The sequence below is a fragment of the Nasonia vitripennis genome (genome assembly GCF_009193385.2).
Source record: "Nasonia vitripennis strain AsymCx chromosome 4 unlocalized genomic scaffold, Nvit_psr_1.1 chr4_random0009, whole genome shotgun sequence".
Lineage (NCBI taxonomy): Eukaryota > Metazoa > Arthropoda > Insecta > Hymenoptera > Pteromalidae > Nasonia > Nasonia vitripennis.
The window spans coordinates 466,762-488,596 of record NW_022279645.1 but is presented as its reverse complement, the minus strand read 5'-3'; the positions used below and the strand labels follow the sequence as shown (position 1 = coordinate 488,596).

Sequence of the window (21,835 nt, the reverse complement as noted above, 5' to 3'; positions counted from 1 at the left end):
TGTTAAACCGTCAATATTTGACCTGGCTGTTTCGCGTTCTTTTACAGTGTAGTGTTAGGATAGGACCGATTCCACCAGCTAACAATGAAATATTATTAAAACGTGGGCGCTTAGCTACTCTCCCATACCGGGGAGATCAGTGAGAACACTAATTTGTCGAGGCAGAACTGTTTGATTTAAGCGAAATGTCAAAGTTCAGAAATATTGAATTAAATGCTACTTACTTTGTTCTGTGGACTTCTTGAATTTGAGAAATAATTTAACCCGAAAGGATGCTCAAAAAAAACTGGGATGACTGCTCGGAAAAGATTGCGGGGTTTAGATCTCCTTTTTGGCAAGATGTTTTAGCAAAACGGAGGATGGCTCAAAATTGGTTATATTCTGAGTGACTTATTTTCCAAAACTCAACACATGGATTGCAGTGATGTTTATTATCAACTTATCAAAACACAAATTAAATCAGACACTCAAATGAAAAAAAACTTATTGAATTTCTCAAAGGCAAATTACTCAAAATCTAAACTCTTAAATTTAGCGTCCTTTCTCTAGGAGCGCACACCCTGGAGTATGCTTGAGAGAGAGTCGAAGCTTTCTCACACGCGGGGTACTTACTTCTCCTCTCTTCTTACTTCAGCCTAGCCGCGCTCTTTGTCTTACTCATTAGGCCTTATGGGCCTAATACTATGGTCAACGGCTAAACTGCAGCGTCGGCTGTGCACGCGCACTTCAGCCGAGGGAGGAGAAGTTTGTTTTGGTTTCGGGTACATTCCTTCGAGGCTTAGTTAAGCGTCGAAGTTTCTGGATCTTCTTTTTACTGGCTTTGTGTAATTTTTATATAATGTTTCTAAATAATTTATCCAGGAACTTCGTCACTTAACATCCTCCCCCCTCCCCGTTGCAGACGTTTGTCGTCCTCGACAAACACACACATATAAGGGTAAATGGTCAGACACCGGTGACACAATGAGAAACCAAAACTGAGTAACGAACTGTCCTATGAGGTTAAAGTTCTAACCTGCTATTTACTGATTTAATATCGGTGTTGTGAGATGCATTTTAAGCAATGAGTTGTATGAGGTATCTTGGAAGTTGTGCTTTCTTTGTATCTCATTGATACATGGAATTTCTTCAAATGCATCACCTTTTGCTTGCGTGCGGATCGTTCTATCTTGGGTAATCTATTCTCTTTAGTTTTGTCCTATCTTGTAATTTGTTTTGGTTTCACCTCGCTGTCACACATGTCGTTGATGATGTTCTGGTACACTTTAACCTTACTGTATAAATTTAACTATTACTGTTAATGTTGCCTAATATTAATCTAAATATATGTCCTAACCTGCTACTGTATATTATGCTAATACTATATTTCATTTGTGTTAGTAAGTAGATTCGCTTTCGTTTATATTATATATGATATTAGTTCCTATAGTTTAATATTTATATTATATTAAGGTGTATTGTTTGGATGTAGGTCAATTGGTCAGTGAAAGAAAATGTTCTCTCTTTTTTTTATGAAAGGTAGTACAAAACAATATTTTAGATGACAATAGTGGTAACTTGGTTCAATAATACTTATGTTCTGCATCTTTTATTGACTACAAAACTTTTATGGCACTCTTGGTTTCTTAAATCTAACTTAAACTAGCGTCACGGTGTCGTCAATTAAAAACTAACGTCTCTTATCTTCTTGAAGTCAATTTTGTCCAGTTCTTGTCGTAACTCATTAGCTGCTTCGTCCTCGTGCCTCGCTGGTGCTTCTGCCTCATCTGCTCTCTCATTTTGATGCTGTCTATTGTCTATGGTCAGTTGTCGCTGGCGTATTGATCTGGCTATTTCTATTTCATTTAACTCTTCATCACTTGATGAGCTGTAGTTGATGTATAAGGCACTGTGTATTGAGACTGGTGCTCTTGTTGACTGCGTTGCTGTCCCTGCTGTGTCAGCATTCTGTCTCTCGTCAGCTTGTCTGCTGGTACTCGGTTGTGGTGTTTGTGATGTCGGTCTCATCTGTTACTGTGTTGGTGCTGCGGTTGTTCATTTTTCGTCTTGTAGCCGTCGTCGTAGTGTAGTTGTGGTGCAGTCGCGTGTGTGGTCTGTAAAACTCTGTATCGGTATTTGGTCTCCGCATGTAAAATGTAATAGTGTCTCAGTAGTCTGTGGCGTTCACTTCCAGTCAATTTTGTATTTTCGTGGTCCGTTTAATTTGGCGTCGATGGCGTCTATTTTGTCCTTGTAAATAACGTATCCTACTTTTTCATTATTCTCCTTTTTTCCGTTCGTTAACTCTATCTGTATTGCTTCTTCGTATTTTATGAAGTCCGCTCTGAATTCCTGTTGTGTCGTGTCAGGTGGTGCGAGAACATACAGTTTTGTGTTGTTGGCGGGGTCCAACGTCCATCGTCTTTGTCTCTGTGCGGGTTCCTGTGGTCCTACGGTTCTCTGTCGCTCCTGTGCATTTTCCTGTGTCGTCGCTGGTTTTGTCGTCCGTTGTCTTCGATTATAAGCCCATTTCGGTAAGTATGTATTGTCAGTTTCTGTTACTGCTTTGTATGCGCTGTCCTTGTGTCTGTATTGTATAAATGCTGTATAACGTTCGTCTTCGTCGTTCGGTTTGATGCGTCGTATGTCAGCTATTTCTCCAAATGTTGCAAATATTTCCGTCAGTTCTTGTTTGCTTACTGTCCGCGGTACTCGTACACAAATAGTATCGTCCGCTCTAACGTAATCTGTTGTCGGTGGTCCCTGTTCTCGTTCTTGCCGTCGAAGTCCTTGTACGTCCTCGTCTGTTCGTTGTATATATTGTCTGTACAGATTTATTATTTTCCGTGCATGTCTGTCTAACTGGTACCGTGTCGATATGGCTTTAGTATCGTCTGTCGTGGACATGTAATGTTCTGTGTGGCATGGTCCGTACTGTCTGAACAATGCCTCTGCGTCAACTGCGTCTCCTCTGTATATAGCTGTTATCGTATAAGCGTCCGTCAAGTTCATCTTGAGTAATTCCACGTTGTTTTGGGGATTGTACTGCAAGGGGTAGCCGTTATCATTAACATTGTCGTCGCTGTTGATATCGTCGTTGTCTGTGTCTGAGCTGTCCGAATCAGTCGGTGCTTCAACTCTCTGTTCTACTGTCATCCTGTCCTCTGTTCTGGATGTCTTATAGTCGCTTCTGAGTCTCGTCGCGCTTGTCCGTGTTCTGTACTTAATAGTTAATCTCGCTGAGTCATGGTGTGGTCCTCTTGGAATAATTTCAAACGTGACGGTGTTGTTTGGTTCATAACTGTTCAATAGCTTCATCACCATAGGGAATTTTCCCGCGGGGTCAAAACACATAGTGACATGGTTCAAAACTTCGTCGAAGACGATTGAAGTGACGATATTTTTCAAAACTTGGTCCATATCTGAAAATAATTCAAAGAGTGGTATGATAATTATATGTTATGTGTATTTGGTTATTTTAATTCGTGCGATGTATTTTCGTTCATGCATTCATTCATTCATACAGGGTCATTGGTCCTAACTATTGTTTATTATGGTTATATAACACGGTCGCAAAATGTAAATTTATCTGTCTTATTCTATGCTCATATTGCTATCATTTTCATCTAGGTCAGGGAGGGTGGCTTCTGGGGTCTTGGGTCTTTCATGGCTCACTCTATTTGTCCTGGGTGTTGGTAGATGTCGGTTGTTTTCCTTTTGATTCTTCAGTTTTGCTATTTTTTCTTTTAATTCCATAATTGTCTCCTGTAGTGACTGTAACTTGCTCAGTGGGTCTTCACTGACATTGTCTTGGGTCCAAGCTATTTGCTTTTTGCATGTTATTTCATGTAAGTTGTATATTTCTACTTCTATCATCTGTTTGCATCTTTCATGGAATTTAGTATTTGCGGTTCCTTGCGCTGCACGTGGAAGTCTTCGCGGTTAGGCAAATATTGCTTTGTACATTGGGTCACTCTCTTCCTTGGCGGCTTTGGTGTCTTCTTGTGTGAAATATTGCACGTATCCGTATGACAAACGCCCCTTTTTGTCTCAGACTGTTTCGTAGTATGCTAGTGTCCCGAACTGGGCGAAATGTCTGAAGAACATTTCGTCTTTCTCTCTATCATTGCCGTCCCAAGGCAGTAGGCAGAACAGTCTGTTCCTGATTGGTTGAGGTGTTGATGGTTGATTAACCACGTGTATTTCAGATCTAACTGTTGGTTTCTCTTTTGGAGTGAGGTCTATCAAATCTCCGATTGCTGTTTTTGGTCCTGTGGTTATCATGGGAGTTTGGTATGGTGCTGCTCTCTTGCTGTTCCTCTTTAATTTATTTTGCTTGGCTAATAGGGATACTCTTTCAAATTCTCTTATTATGTTTGATAGTGGTATGTCTACATCGCAGAACATTGAAATGTTTGTTCTTGGTCTAAAGTCCATTGTGTATTCCTTTGTCTGCAAATAGATTACATCAATCATGTTAGAGAATAAAAAAAAATTGATAGGTTAAGCATTGTTTTGCTATGTACAAGCGTCCTGGAAATTCAAAATTTTAATTTTATTCACTCATGAGCATTCTGCTTCTTGTTTGGGTAGTGCAAATTTCTTTGTTGTCGATCGCGCGTTCGTTTTAGGGTTTTCGCGGTCTAGTCGCAGGGTTGCGTGGTTTTTATGGCTGCCTAGAATGTTTTCGAGTTCGATTTCCTCATCTTTTGTTTCGATCTTTCGTCTTTTGGTGTTTATTCTCGGTGATGGGTTTCTGCGCTTCTTATGCTTTGGGCAGCGCCATTTTCTTAGACACTTCATCTTTATGATGATAATTATTATTATCGTTACTATTATTAATTGGACGGTCATGCTTCCATATAGTACTGTGTTTGTACTGTAGTTTTGTCGTTTATGTTTGCCTATTTCTCTTAGTTTGCTGACTATTTCATGCAATGGCCTTCCGTCATTGTTAGCCATATTTGGTCCTAGCACATCTATGTTTTCTGAGCTGTGCACTTCTAAACTGGTCTCTTCTTGATTCAGTAGGGGGTAAATATCTGTTATTTTTAAGTTTATTTCTGGTTTGTACACGTAGGTAAACTCGGTGTTCCTGGTAACTTCTCCGGTGACGGTCGCCTCAGCCGTTGTTCCTATGCATATTGGTGCTATGTGAACGATTCCTGTGTCTTTTATCGTGACCTTGTTTTCATGTTTGTTTTGGCAAATGATGTTTAGTATTTCTGGTCGAATTGTTGAATAGAGCCATGATTTGTCATAATTTAGGTACGTCCACTGAGTTTGTTCGCTTAGTCTGTATCGTATATCACATTGGGTAATGGCCTTTTGACTGGGGTTCAAGAGCAATGTTATTTCACAGTCTTTTGATTCTGGGACATTCCTGAGTGCTCCTAGTATTGGGCATATGTCTGCATAGTGCGTTTTAATGCACATTTGTCTTTGGTCCTCATTGAATTTTATGTATCTGGTATGATCGTAGCTAATGGCGATGTATTCATGTGATGGTCTTATGAAGGCTTGTCCCATCGTTTCATTTTTCATGTTTTGTGGTATGTTAATAGGATGCATCTTGTACAATTGATAAGGCATGCGATCTACTAGAGGTAGATGTAGCACTGCTAATGTTCGCCCATTTTGGTGAATGGCGTCAATTTCCGATATTCTGGCTAATTCTTCGGCTCTCATGTGCTCTGGTGGTGGTGGAAATTCTAAATCTTGACTCACTCTTTTTACATCCATGTTCATTTGTTGAACCATGTCCTGTTTCATAAGGTCTGGGTGTACTTTTCCTTCTTTTAATTTTCGTAGGATTTCTAGTAATTTCTCATTACTTTTAATCACATGGTCCAATGTCGATTCTAGTCGTTTAACGTATATTACTACTTCAACTTGGTACTTCATTTGATCTTTTTCTCGTAGTATTGTTTTGATCGTCTTTGTTAATTCTTTTTCGAATCCTTGCAACACTTTCTGGTGGTTGCTGGTTATGTTGTATAATTCCTCAAATTTTGCTGAGATTATGTGGGAATTCTCGTCTAGTAAATGAACCATTTTGCTTTGGTCCTGGAAGAGCTGGTCTATATTTTTATTTATGTTGTCCACTTCGTCGTTAGTCACGAGTCCGAACAAACTGCTACTTATACTTCCAATTATGCCTAGTGGTACTAGTGTCTTTGTCCTGATGCTTCTTGGAATTCGTGCTGTGGGGTACTGTGTGTGTCCTAGACTTGCTATTGTCTCTTTTATCTTTTCTTGGGTCTTTGCTAATTCTTGTTCTTTTATTTGCAGTAGGTCAATGGCTAGGGCGTGTCTGCATTTTCTTTCTTCCATTACTTTCTTGCAGATCTCGAATATTTCTTTGTACGAGTCCGTTGCGTTGTGCGTCTGCATGAAGTCCTCGACGTCAATGTAGATGTTGAGCTTCCACGTCGCCTTTTTGATCCTGATAACGTCCAGCTTCTCGAAGTATATTCCGGGATTGGGGTTTAGGGGTTGTATCTGGTACATGGGTTCGCATCTCCTCACGTTGAGTAGATTAAATATTATTATTATTATTTCTAAAATTTTCATCCTGTAACATGGTTATCGATTAGTTGAAAGAGTCTGAATCCTCGTTATCGGACTTATCCTCTACGGCTTTCAATTTATCTATATGTTTTCGTATGCGCTTTCCATTCGGGTACTCTAGAAGGACATTTTTCCTACCTAAGAATTCGATTATTCTCAATGGTTTATTCCTATACGCATCAAATTTGCTTACACGGGGTTCATTTATTAGTCTCGCGTATCCGCCTACTCTACCATTAAAGGCTCTGACTTTCTCGTCATACCTGTCCTTTGTTTTAATTTTATTCGCTATTTGGGTTTCGCCTGCTAAAATTTTTATTTCTTCTAACCTTAATACTAGGTCGCGCATGTAAACATTGTAGGTTTTTAGTTTTTCGTCGGATGGTATTCTCAAAGGGAAACGCGCTATTCGCCCGTAAACGAGTTCAAAAGGGGTGAAATTAGTTGCTGCGTGTACACTAGTGTTGTAAGTGAATGTTGCAAATGGTGTTAAATGGTCCCAATCGTCATACCTTTCGGAGTATATTCTAATGAACTCTATAAGTGGGGCGTGGCTTCTTTCCAGTGACCCATTCGTCTGAGGTCTATATCCAGACGTCGTGAGATGGTTTATTTTGAACAATTTCAATAATGATTCCACTATTTTTGACAGAAAACTGGTTCCTCTGTCGGAGAGTATGGCTCTCGGAGCCCCAAATTGACAAATGAGATACTTTGCCAATGCATCTGCTATTGTTGTGGCATTGAGATTTTTGATGGGTATGGCTATTAAATATTTGGTTAGGTTGCATTGCATTGTCAATAGATGGCAATTTCCTCTCGGGGTCATCTTAAGTTTTCCTACTGTGTCGATCGATACTTTGTCAAAAGCCTCTATCGGTGTATCGGTTATTATCATCGGCTCTCTAGTTTTGAATCTCTCTATTTTCTGCTCTTGACATTCTGCACATCTTCGAATGTAGTCTTGAACGTCGTTCCTCATTCCTGGCCAATAATATCGTTCTCTTATTTTCTGGTAAGTTTGATTGATTCCCTTGTGTCCTCCTGTTAGACTGTCGTGAAGATGGCTAATTATTTCCTTTCTGTGTTTTTCAGCTGGTACTTGTGCTTTTCCATAACACATTGTCACTCTTATTCTTAACTGTCTTTTCCATAACTCACTGTCACTCTTATATTATGAAAGTGAACAATGTTATCTCTTTTGTGCGTGATGCATTCTCTTACGGTTATTATGTTCTGGGGAATCTTCTTGAATGTTATGTGTGTTGGGGCATCTTCCGATTCATGATCATTTTCTGTTGGAGTGTAGTCTTTGTTTAGTGGCTCTAGGTCTGGTGGTGTAGGCAGGAGAAAAGGCATTGTTATTTCAGGCGGTTTTGAAAATCTTATGTCTATTATTGATCCATCTTCTGCTTCTATTTCATTTAATACTCCTAATTTCCTGCGTGCTTTTGTCTTATTTTGTGGTGTGCTCTTGGCTGTAGGGCTACCACTTGTTATCGTCGGGGTCACAGATAATGTTTTCCTTGGCGGCGGCATAATTATGTCAGCCAGGCTTTCGATGTCGGAGTCGCTTCCTGAGTTTTCTTCTCTTGTGGTCTCCTGTAGCTTTTGTCGTGCTCTTTTTATTAATTTCTGCACGCTTTTTCTCCATACATTATCTATATCTATTTCTTCTTCTGTTTGAAACCGTGGGTCGGATGTGTAGATTGCTTCACGTACTTCATCTGCTACTTCATCATCATCTGAAAAGTGTGAAGGTATCTGTAGCTGTATCGCAATTTCTGTCCCTGATTCTGTGGTATTGGTGTCTTTATCCATTTCATATCTTTTCATACTCTCTTCAAATTTTCTGCTTGCTTCTTCTACCTCTTCCCTAGTTAGAGTCGTCTTTACTGATAGGTTCTTAATTGATTCGTCCTCAGAACTTTCTTCTGTGTTGGATCCTTCTATTGCGCTGACCTCTATTGCAATGTTGCTTATAGTTTTATCTTGGTTTCCTTCTAAAGAAAATACTTCGTCATCTTCTGTTTCTTCTTCCGTCGTCTCTGTGTCTTCTTGTCGTAGTCCACTATACCTTGGGTCTGGTATCGGTGGTTTCTCTGAGTCGGTGTCTTCGTTGGTTGTTGAAGATAACCACGATCGTCTAGATGGGTTGACTGTCATCGATGTATCGGAGCCTGCATCGGTTGAGCTTTCTGGGATTTCCTTCAGCTGAATGGAGCTAGTTTCTGCTGTTGACGCTTCAGTCGATATTTCAGCTGTGGGTTTAGCTGTCACTGGTTTTCCTGGTTTTGTGGCTTTTCTTGGTGCAACGGGTTTGGGTACTCTGGGTATTGCTCCTTGTTTGATGTACTGTCCCACTGGACTCTGTACTTGTGCGCGTCTTGCTCTAGTTCTTTGAGCTATCACGCTATGCTCCAACTTTGGTGCCTCTTTATTGGTTTTGGCTCCTATGGGTCTTCCTCTTCCTCTAGGTTTATTTGCTATGTCGCCTGTAGATTGTATCCTGGTGCGTGGTTGCACAATTCCCTTGGCTGGTTTTCTTCCATTCAAATTTTACGTTTTTCTTGAGCAGGTCATCTAGTGGCTTAGCTATCTTCGCAAAGTCCTTAATGTACTTCCTGTAGTATCCAAACATTCCTAGTAGTGTTCTTACATTCTTTGCTGTCTTTGGTGTGGGTAACTTTGTTATTGCTTCCACCTTTTCCGGATTTGGTTCAATTCCTCTGGAACTTATTATGTGTCCTAGGAATCCTACTTCTCGTCTAAAAAATTCAATTTTATCTGGCTGCAGTACCAGTTTGGCGAGCCTTAGTCTATCTGTCTATCTCAAGTCCTTGCTGTAGACTATAATATCCTCTAAATACACTAACATCTCTATGTTTTGCAAACCTCTAAGTGGTGTCGGAAAATCGTCTGTCACTATGTGGAATTTCACTGGTGTATTTCTGATAAGCAAATAAACTGCTCCTAGAGTCGGTACTGTTCCCGTGGTTATTCCTCCAAGATTCCTCACATCTTTCATATTTATTGGCATGTCATCGTGTATAAAACTTAATTTGATTAGATTTACACTTGCTCCATTGTCTATCATGAATGTTAACCAAGGTTTCGTGGTTCCTTGTGGTATATGTACTTTTATTGCTGTTGGTTCATCATTTTCCCAATTAAACTCTTCAGGTCCCTTGCAGTCGGCTGTCCATATATTGGAAGTTCCTGTTCCCTTGTCATTATCGCCATCACTGGTGCTTTTTGCTGCACCTGGTTGTTCTGGCTGCTCTGATTTGGGTTCTGCCTGCCTTGATTGTAACCCTGTGTTTGTTGTTGATATTTCTGGTAGTCAACATTCTGCTGTGGTTTCTGGATAGGTTGTTGGTTCTGTTCCTGGCTCGTCATTCTTTCTCCATGACGAGCCCTTTGAGAGTTTAAATTCTCTCGTTCGTTTTCGTTTTGTTGATAGTTTCTTGCATTGCCGTTTCTCCAGTTATTGGGATAATTATTGTAATTCTCTCGTATATCCGGACCACTAGGTTGATAATTTTCACGACGTCCATTTTCGTGATTAAAAATTTGCCTTTGGCTTCTTTGACCATAGTTTCTATTCCACGACGGCCAATTGCTCCCTCCTGGTCTGTTGCTGTTGTTATACCCCCGCTGGTATCCTCCTCTATTGTAATTGTTGCCACTACCATTTCCTCTCTGATAACCTTGATAACCATTTTGGTTGTAGTTATTCCGGTTATAATTGTTCCTCCTATGGTTATCTTGGAATTCTCGTTGGCGTTGTTCAGGCTCATTGACGTAGCCTACGTAGTCTTCATCTTCGTTGTCGTATCTTGCATAATCTTCTTCCTCCTCGACATATCCTGCACATTCTTCTTCTTCAGGCATATATCCTATAAAATCGTCATGTCTGCGATTTCTGTTGTCATATCTATCTTGATTTCTGTATTCTTCATTGTTATATCCGCCTCTATTATTATATCCGCCACCTTCATTGCGGTATCCATTATTATAACTATCCCTTCTTTCTGTATTATAATAACTTCAATTCACTCGTGGCCTGGAGTCCGGTATGATCCTGGCTTCCATGCGTGTTTCTAGTCGCACAGCCTCTTCGTATGCTTCTCGTAGATTCTTTGGTTTGAATAAGTCCACTCTTTCCGATAAATTAGCTGGTAATCCCCTTATGTATATATCGACTGCCAGCATCTCCAATGGTTCCATCATCGCGTCAAGGTTGTCACTTCCCTTTTCTTCTTTCAATGCATTCCTGGCACTGCTCAGTAAAACGTTCAATTCGTCATAAAAATCTCCTACAGTGTCTCCTTGCCTCATCTTGACCGTCTGGATACGTGTGTTATAATAACTAAAGTCCCTGCCTGGACCAAATCTCTGCTTTAAATGTTTAATTAAGTCTTCTACTGTTGTTATGGTTTTGTTGTTGAGACTCTTCTTCGCTGCTCCGGTTATTCTCTGCAGCACATTTCGCATAAATTGTGGTCGTATTGCCTCAGTTACAAGTTCATTTGCATTCTTCAAATCTTGTATGTAGTCTCTTAACTTGGTATGTTTCCCGTCAAAGCTTGGTATGCCGCTTACGCAACTCATAAGCATGAAGCTATTGGCCATGGTGGTAGCCAAGTCTGCTCTTGTGTTTTCACCCGTCCTATTGCCCGTCTCGTCTGTCATTTTGAATAGATTTACTGCCTCCTAATTGTCGTAGAAAATTCTAAATAATCCTCTAGATAGTTCTCTAAATGCTTCTAAAACGTTCTTGCTTTATAGAGAGTCCGTAATTCCGTGCCACTATTTTATTAAAGCCTTATTTCCTCTCCTCACAATCCCAATATTATATTTATCATATGTTATTATTATTATTGTAATTAAAATTTTATGATGTGGGAATAGATATTATATTGAAGTATATTAAGGGGTAACGTAAACGAAATTGTGGGATTTTTGATAGTTAATTTTCGTTTAATTATTGTGAGGTTCGATAAATAATAATAAATGGTGATAATGATTAATAATAAAACCAATAGTCAATAAATATTGTAGTAAAATATTAATACTAAATTAATATTAAGTGTTCACGGGTATATGTCTAAACTAAAGGCTTATCCAACGAGAGTCGTCAAATCGTGCATTTTTTTAATGGGAAAAAGAAAATTTGTGTCGTGTCCTCTGTCAAAATTTAAGTCAAATTTAAATTAAGAGTGATGGTCCGGTTTTGTAAATTCAATTAAAATATTTACGTGATTTATTTTCTTCGCAAAATTCCCGAAAAGAAAATTTAATTATGCTAATTATTTTGTATAATTCAAAATTAATTTATTTATTTAAAAATATTAGATGACTTTGTTGTTATCGATTATTTAAATGAATTTCCCCTAAATAGTGTTTTCAGAATTAATTCGCCTATAATTATTAACATATAATGTTTGAATAATAGTCTTAACCGTAAAGATTATTTATATTTATGTAAAAGCCCTATTATGCTAAAAACTATTGTTTCTGAATGGTCTCAAACTGTCACGTAATATTTCAAAGTCGTAAGGAAATAATTTAATTCCAATGGACACGCCCTTGTTTTCGTTAATCCGGTCTAAATACAGTAGCAATAGTTTAATTGTTTAATTACTGAATTTACTTTACAATAATTCTCTTGAAAAGTCTCGAAGTCCAATATTCGAATTCAAATATTCGCGCGCGCTCCGCCGCTCTCAAAATGGCGTCCGCCCGCTCTCGAGTCTATATTCACTAGCTTTGGTGTAGCACCACTCCGCGCCTAACTTCTCGCTACAGTCAAACTCCCTAGTCGTGTCCGTTTGCGTCAGCTGTTGCCTCGTGTTGCGTCGCGTGTACTTTTCGCCTTCAAATTATTGCTAATTGTTTTGCAAAAGGTGAACCGTGCGTGTCGTCTCGCATCGTTCAATCAAAAGTGCGTGTGCGTGCTATCACGGTGTTCCTGCAAAGGTCAAAGTTCGGGCCCAGGATTGTTCCCAATGTCGCAGCTGCAACTCTATCAGCTGACTGAGATAAGTTTTTTTTTTTTATTAAATAAATATTAAATTTCTTGCAAACAACCCGAGAACTGTTGCTTTGTGTAAACTTGTTTTGTCTTTCTTTTCAGCTTTCGTGGCAGTCAGCAGCAGCTTGAATTTTTTTACAAACATCCTCAAGATCAAGGAGGACAGTGCTGAGTCTGCATGACGTCATGGGTGTGTTTTGTGTAAGCAGATATTTTTACCATTTACTCTCTCTCTATTTTTTTTTTTTTTTTTTTTTTAATTAACAATAATTGTGGCGTGTGTGATTAATAACTCAGTCGTGTACTTGGGGTTTTTATTCAATAGACTTGGAGAATTTAAAAGTAGAAATTTATGCGACAAGCGTCTTTCATGTATTCTGAACCGTGCTTCTATCACTTAGCTATTAATAAATTATTGTTCGTGTTTCTAATGTTGCTTGTGTTGAATAATCGAATGTTAAATTTATTTTTAATAGTCCAAACCTTGTTCTAAAACCGTATTTTATTTAGAGCCGTGCTTCTATACTTAAAGTTTTTGGTACCATTAACAATAATTATGTAATTTTTGCAAATATTATTAATCACACACTCCCTCTGTTGCTTGTTAATACTTTTCCTGTAAATTATAGGTGATAATCAGCTTGCTATGTGCTGACTTATAAATTTGTCGCGTCTGAGGGTCAATTGTCGCTTTTTGACAATTATTATTAATATTTATTGGATCTTTTTGTGCAAAATAGATGTGTTGTAACCTAAACCCTGGAATTTTATTTTGTTTTGTTCAAAATGATTAATATTTATGGTTTTGGTCAGAAATACTTTGACGCCAAACTAGGTTAGATAGGTTATATGTGTCCTCGCCTGGTTTTGATCAAGCTATCGCGATATATTTTGATTAGACTTTCTTGCCTTTCCCCTAAACTATGTCTAGCAATGGTTCCTTGTTCATCCATATGCCTTACGCAAAGTTGTGCAAATAAATGTGTGTAAGAATGGGTTTCATATACAAAAATTTTAGCGTTTCCTCGCTCAGTGGTCAAAATATGGTATTAATTATTATCTGGGGTACAAATACGCATGAAATTAATTATTTTTGGTATTTACAGGTTCTCAATAGGCGTGTCAACACCCAAGTTAGCTGGTTCGAGTGCAAGAGCCTAGACTTTCTCCTGCGAAAGCCGGAGTCCAAGACTCTACGCAGCAGCCTCGTCCAGGCCCTGGCTCGACTCCTGGCGATCACTTGCCAGTGCACTCTAGTGCTACTCGTCGACCAGATTCTGGGTGTTTCGGTTATTTTGGAGCACGAGCAGTGTCCTAACAGGCCCACCCCTACGTGTGTCCTGTATTCAAGAGAAATAGTGCAGTGTTACAAGTGTAATTTTAGTTAAATACAGAGTGTCAAGGCGAATGGTGTCAATTAGAATTTGTGTTTTGTTGAATGAAAATTGGTGTGATTCTGTGTGTAAATGTTTTGGAAGTTACTGTTTTATGCGTCTCTCTGTGTTCTGGTTAGTGAACAATAATTTGTGATATCAAACTACGGAGGTATATTGTAGATTATTGGTGTGTGACTCGAATGCGATGCCAATTTTCAAAATCTTGATTCTACTCTTTGTGTATAATATCAAAGTACTTGTAATGAACTTTTATGTGTATATGTTGTGTGGCAGGACTCATCAAACTGCTTGTGCATTGAGTGTGTAAAGAAAATTGCTGGTGTAAGAAAAGATATTGTGTAAAATATTATTGCGTTTTGTCTTATTTGGGTACCTCTCCTAATATCCACTGGGTCTCAATGATTTTTAACTAGTAACACGTCCGAACTTATTAATTGTAAGAGTCACAAGAAATAATAAAAAAAATTATTTTAAAATCACCGACGTTACTGCGCGTCCCACCCGATATGTGGCTGCAGTGACGTCACGGCGTCTTTGTGTGCTTGCGCGCGCGTCTCGAATTTCAAACTCCTATCAATGCTCTTGCTTTTTATATTCTCTCGTTTCTCTCTTTGTCGCACTTATGACTTTTTAATATTTTTCGTATTTACGCGCACTTAATTGGGACCTTTTTTTTATATGTTCACTCACTCCCAAAAAAAAAAATTTATTTTAAACGCTCAAATCTGTCTATTTCGGAAGACGGATGTTAAACCGTCAATATTTGACCCGGCTGTTCCGCGTTCTTTTACAGTGTAGTGTTAGGATAGGACCGATTCCACCAGCTAACAATGAAATATTATTAAAACGTGGGTGCTTAGCTACTCTCCCATACGGGGGGAGATTAGTGAGAACACTAATTTGTCGAGGCAGAACTGTTTGATTTAAGCGAAATGTCAAAGTTCAGAAATATTGAATTAAATGCTACTTACTTTGTTCTGTGGACTTCTGGAATTTGAGAAATAATTTAACCCGAAAGGATGCTCAAAAAAAACTGGGATGACTGCTCGGAAAAGATTGCGGGGTTTAGATCTCCCTTTTGGCAAGATGTTTTAGCAAAACGGAGGATGGCTCAAAATTGGTTATATTCTGAGTGACTTATTTTCCAAAACTCAACACATGGATTGCAGTGATGTTTATTATCAACTTATCAAAACACAAATTAAATCAGACACTCAAATGAAACAAAACTTCAGCACGCAACACGCGCGCTTCAGCTGAGGGAGGAGAAGTTTGTTTTGGTTTCGGGTACATTCCTTCGAGGCTTAGTTAAGCGTCGAAGTTTCTGGATCTTCTTTTTACTGGCTTTGTGTAATTTTTATATAATGTTTCTAAATAATTTATCCAGGAACTTCGTCACTTAACATGTAGCCTTGACGCGTGCAGCGTAAGCTAGTCATCGTTTCGTATTTTTCGCTGCAAATTGCTGCGAGCCATAGTAAACGTAACCAGAGCTGAATTAATTTTTCTAAAATATTCGGATTGCCATTGAATAGGATAATTGCCATTAAGTTTGCTCTGTTGCGAGAGTCCGGACTGGATAGTAATTATCAAGGTTTGCCTTGGCCCGGCTCATTCCGCTCAAATCAGCTTGTACATGTTTTTTCTTTTTAGCGTGAGCCATTCGATTAGTTTTAAGCTTCGGGACCAAGCTGTTGCTGTCGCCGGCGATTTTGCTGATTGTATTTCTCGAATTGTTGCCGAAATCTAATAAGTTTAAACAGCTATGTTTGACAACGCGGCGATTGGGCTTACATTTTTATCGACCAGTGCATAATCGAGAACGAGCGCAGTAGGTTCAGTTTTCCCGTAACCTTTATGGCAGTGGCTCAGCTGCTTTAGTTGGTTTTGCGTATTTAGTTTCCGTCCGATTTCCTTGCGAGCTCTCCAAGCGTGTTAAATTCGATCACCGTTTTTGCGCCTATTTTCTTTCAAATAATTGCGGAAGCTCTCATGGCTAGTTAATTCTAACTCTGACTCGTTTTTTGCACTGCGCGTTGTTTCCGAATTACCGCGGAGCTTAATTTCCGAATTGACGACGATTTTCTCGCTGCCGGGTCCATTGTCCGATACGATGTCGCACCCGTAATTTGCCTCAGAGTATGTATCGACCTCTGACTCAGAGCTCGGCGCAGAATCCCCATCGGCGCTCATGGTTAAGTCGTGCGACGTTTGTCTCTCAGAAATATATGCAGCTTTAATAGGCTCTGCTTCGGCAAGAGCTTTAAAAACACGTGATAATTTTGTTCTTCGGTAATTACTCCGTTGTACAACACCTCTCGGAGCGTACGCGCACTCACGCAGTCGAATTTACATACTAATTTCTCTATCTTAATCACTGCCTTTGAGATTGCAGGTCGTTTGCGAGATCCCTCTCAGTTTTTGTTATGTCAGTCCAGAGCATCCTTGAAAATCGTTTTCGGGAAGCGAAGGGAAAATCTCTGCGTTTGTTCTGCTCAGTTGACATAAATACGTCCGGGGATATATTAAAGATTTTCGGGATGCTCATTTGATCATCTCCGTCTGGCAGTTCACGCTGATTCGTGTTTTTTCTTTGTGTTAATTTTAAACAAGTTGATCGCGGCGTGCTTTTTCAAGGCACGAATTTGACGCGTTGAATCGGTTAAACGTTTTGCAATAAAATTGACGGCACTCCTGTAAATATCAAATACCCAAGCCAAGCTGCGATAGTAGCAAGAAGGGACTTACATTTCGGTGACTAAGAAAACGGGCGCTGTACGCATGGCGGCTGGCTGGGCTGGTGGTTTCGTCTGCAATCGCGCGTGTCGGCGGCTGGTCCGCGCCGACGGTTTTGCTACTTGTGCGTTGGCCCAGATGGGCTTCGTTGATCCAGATGGACTTTGAGGGCCGAATATCGACTTTGTGGGCCCAGATGGACTTTGTGGATTATTTGAGACTTGGTTCGCAATCAAGACTTGACGCATTAGCCGGTAGATATTGGCTTCGATTTGCGTTATCTTTTTAGCTCCGACGGTTGTCGTGAGCCTCGGCGACCTCGTTGGTTTTGTTGGCTGAGTTCTCTATTCTCCTTGACTTTTCGCTGTTGTATGTTCTGCGGTGACTATCTTGGTGCCACGTGAATGCTTATCGCTTTTCTCCAATTTCTTTGAAAATATTCTGAGCAATTTTTGGACGGCTACAATACGGCTACGCCGAAATCTCAGCTGCTGTCTTGGCTGCTGCTGAGCTCCACGTAGGGATGCCAGATGTCACGGAATGGGTGGGTGCTCCCAGAGAACACTTGGAGGCGCAGAAAAGAACAAGGCAGAGGTGGAGAACAAGCTCGTGTATCAGTCCCAAAAAGGGAGCTCCGTCCAGTTTGGTGGTCGCCGGTGATCTGCCCGCTCTGTCGCCGATGCGACTCGTCGAAGGCGAGCGGTCGCGCGGGTGGAGATGTATATCTTGCATTTCTGCACGCGCCAGCTCTCAGGTGGCGGCTTACCTCGCTGACGATGCACCTGCATCGTCGGTGGTACTACCGGATGTGCCGACGGAAGGTCTGGTGCTCATCCGTGACAGGTGTCTAGGTAAATAAATCATACGAGGACAGCGTCTAAGTGTACAGGGTGGCCGATGACAAGATCTGGGTAGTTCGCACTGTGTTTTTTGGATTCTAGGTGTAGAAATAATTTGAGGGTTGTGTATATCAGAACAATCAGTGATTTCATGTTAGTGATAAAAATGCGTTACTTGCCATGCCCGTTTCATGTTTTATTGGTGAGCAACTAAAATCTTCTTTTTATATATTAGAACATCATACAAACACTATAAGTACAATGAAACGGGCATGGCAAGTGAGGGTAAAAATTTTGAAAAATAAAAATTAGAAAGGGTAAAGATTATAAATTCAAAATTGATAAACTAAGATTTTGAAATAATAAAGGACCCCGCAATTTCCTTATGGAATCTGGCTTTCGGCCAAATTTTTTGTAATTTCAGGAAATAATAGTTCTGAACTAGTAGATCAAAAATGTTCATGGGCCCAAAGTCCAAATGTCAATAGTTTAACAGATACAGCTCTTCGAAGTTGAAGTTTTATCATGCCCATGCACTGTATGGCTCGTACGAACTTATGATGTTCTTGTTAAAGACAGCTCTGCATAAATGTATATATGTATATATATATATATGAATATATAGGAGTGTAGATCATGCATACATACATACACACACACACATGTATATATATATATATATATATATATATATATATATATATGTGTGTGTGTGTGTATATATATATATATATATATATAGTTTCCGGTGTATAAGACGCATCCCATTGAAGGGACGTTTTGTGAAAAAAATGAAAATGATAAAAATATAGTTTTGAAGTTCGGAATGCAAGTGACCGATGGATCTCCGTTTGACTATCCTAAGAAGGACGTTCGAATGAATAGCCTCGGTAACTCGCAAGCACACGATGAATAAGATCACCAATTATCCTGAAAAGGACTATTGGATGAGCCAAAGTTCGAAATGCAAGTGACCGATGGGTCTCCGTTCGACTATCCTAAGAAGGACGTTCGAAAACCTTGTATGTATATGTATATACAGGGTGGACCATTTTAATCTATTATGGGAAATATCTCAGATTTATGGTTGGATACAGAAAAATGTTTTAGACAAAAGTTGTAGAGGTCAAAGGGGGTCAACTTTTGGTACCAACAACTTTGACCTTGAACTTGTTTTTGAAGGTCATTTCAAGGTCAAGATCATTTTTTTAAATGGGAAGACCTACTTTTGACTCCGGATTTGAAAAGTGCCGAAAATTTTACGTTCCAAATGATATTTTGAACAAGGTCACGGAAGTTCATATGAAGGTCAAATTTACGAAAATTGTTAAATAATGTGTGTTAGCTTGGAGTAACGGTTGGAAACATCAAAATGTTTTTAAAACACGTTGTCAAGGGTGGAGAGTTTCACTTTCTGGTTGCAATAACCATGACCTTCAATTTGGTTCTCAAGGTTATGTCAAGGTCAAAGTGATTTTTCAAGCGAGAACCCCTGCTTTTGATCTCCGATTTGGTAAAAATAAGTGAATGCCCGTTGGAAATGCTAATCAAGGTCACGGTAAGGTCGTGTCAAAGCCAATTTACTGTGCACTTCAAAAGTTAAAAATAAGTATTTGAAGGTCAAAAGATATCAAAGACCTTGAACATCTGTCTAATTTTGAGGTAAAATTATCTTTATAAATGGTTTTCTCGCGATTTTGGATTCTTATCCGTTAGCCCGCCGCTCAAGCACGATCTCTAACACGGATAGTAATATTTGCACAGATGGTACTTAGATGCACAACTACGAATGTAGCAATACCCTTATCGAACCGTCACCGTCCGGTAAGACTTCACGGTGATTTTCACTCGCAAGATCCAACTACGAAGATGGCTCGCTAAAATTATTCAAAAAATATTCGAATATTTTCTCTCGACGTGCAACCCGTACTCGAACGGTGATGGTTCATTTATCTTTATACAGTATTTAATTTTGTAAAAATATATAATGGCTGATTAGCCCCAAATGACATTGTAGACATGATTATGATTTTAGGAGAGTACCGAGGTGTTTATGTTCGTGCAGCCGCACTTTACGCTGAACATTATCCAAATAGGCGACATCCAACTTACATTACCATTCGAGATCTAACCAATAGAGCTCGAAAAGGACGATTACATCGTGAACGTCGTCACCACGAGTATGGAGAAAATGACAATCGTGTTTTAACAGTTCTCGCAGTCGTTCACCTTAATCCTCACATTAGTTCTCGAGAAATTGAAAGACAACATGGAATACCAAAATCAACAGTTCTTAGGATCCTCAAAGCCCAAAGGTATCATGCTTACCACATCACATTAATTCAAGAACTAACGCTTCGGCATTTTGCACAACGTCTTCAGTTTTGTTAATGGGCATTACAGCATCCAGAGTTGTTCACATTTGTTATGTTTTCAGATGAAGCAACTTTTAAAAACACCGGAGAACTAAACAGACATAACTGTCATTACTGGTCAGATGTGAATCCACTTTGGCACAGAACAGTTGATAATCAACATCGTTGGAGTTTAAACGTTTGGTGTGGAATTGTAAATGGATATGTAATTGGTCCTTATTTTTTTAACGGTAATGTCAACCAACACAATTTTTGAAATTTTTGAGAGACCATTTACCTGGCTTGCTTGAAGATGTCGATTTAGAGACCAGGCAAAGAATGTGGGTGCAATTGGATGGTGCACCACCACATTTTGTACGGATTGTAAGAACCTTTCTTAACGAACGGTACCCAAACCAATGGATCGGACGTGGAGGTCCAGTTGCATGGCCTCCTAACTCGCCTGACCTAACTTCACCTGACTTCTACCTTTGGGGATATTTGAAAAACACTTGTTACGAACAGCAACCAACGACACGAGAAGACATGATGAAACGCATACGAACAGCTTATGCAGAAATTCCAAGAAATGTCTTGCTTTCCACGGTAAGACATTTTTTTAGAAGAATTCAACTTTGTATCGACGCAAACGGTCGTCAGTTTGAGCACATACTCAATGGTTAGAAGTGAGAGGTAAGGGGACTCACGTTAAACAAGCACCCCAGTGAGAGGCAAGGGGACTCACGTTAAACAAGCACCTCATTGAGAGGCAAGGGGAACTCACTGTAATAAAGCACCCCAAAGAAAACATAATCCTATTATTATATTATTTATATATTCAAATATTTATTTTTAACTTTTGAAGTGCACAGTAAATAGTCCTTGACACGCCCTTACCATGACCTTGATTAGCATTTCAAATGGGCATTCTATTATTTTTACCAAATCAGAGATCAAAAGCAGGGGTTCTCGCTTGAAAAATCACTTTGAGCTTGACATAACCTTGAGAACCAAATTCAAGGTCAAGGTTATTGCAACCAGAAAGTGAAACTCTCCACCGTTGGCAACGTTTTTTAAAAACATTTTGATGTTTCCAACCGTTATTCCGAGCTAACAGACATTATTTAACAATTTTCTTAAATTTGACCAGCATATGACCTTCCGTGACCTTGTTCAAAATATCATTTTGAACGTAAAATTTTCTGCACTTTTCAAATCCGGAGTCAAAAGTAGGTCTTCCTATTTAAAAAAATGATCTTGACCTTGAAATGACCTTCAAAAACAAGTTCAAGGTCAAAGTTATTGTTACCAAAAGTTGACCCCCTTTGACCTCTACAACTTTTGTCTAAAACATTTTTCTGTATCCAACCATAAATCTGAGATATTTCCCATAATAGATTAAAATGGTCCACCCTGTATAGAAGTTTTAAGCCCATGTTCCGGGACTTTTGTAAAAATCGATCCCTTTTTCAAGAGTTGAACTCGTAAGTACAGTGCTAAAGCAATCATGCCTCTGTGAATGGACTCTAGTTTGGTCCCTGAAAGTGGTCTTAAACATATAGGGGATCCGGGACGGTCCCGGAAACTACCAAAAGTCCTGGAATGTTGACTTACGCATATGGAATGTCCCGGAACATCGACTTATACGTACTTATATGTATATGTATGTATATAATCATAAGTCACTATACATATGAGAAAATGTCCATACAACTACCGTTGCACTAAAGCAATCATCACTCTGTGTCTTCATAAGTCAAGTTCCGTGTATGAAAAAATGACGTTAATTTATGCGCCAGTCTGCATAAGTCCGCAAAAGTCCACATAAGTACCGATTCATATATGAAAGTGTCCGAATAAGTACCATTGCATGAGATTCTATGTGTGTATGTCTATATATATATATATCTTTGTGGACCTGTA

The 21,835-nt window shown here is 39.3% G+C and overlaps 1 protein-coding gene across 17 annotated transcripts in view; it reads right to left on the bottom strand.

Moving 5' to 3' along the window:
* LOC100499182 (uncharacterized) overlaps positions 1 to 21,835 on the bottom strand; it is a 300,507-nt gene that overhangs the window by 85,796 nt on the left and 192,876 nt on the right. For 7 of the 17 annotated variants that reach the window (XM_032602046.1, XM_031930104.2, XM_031930106.2 and 4 more), the window contains one exon: positions 1,567 to 3,401. In XM_032602046.1, the coding sequence (XP_032457937.1) occupies positions 2,164 to 3,399 (1,236 nt within the window). In that variant the 5' untranslated portion in view covers positions 3,400 to 3,401 and the 3' untranslated portion in view covers positions 1,567 to 2,163. 17 annotated transcript variants of the gene reach the window in all.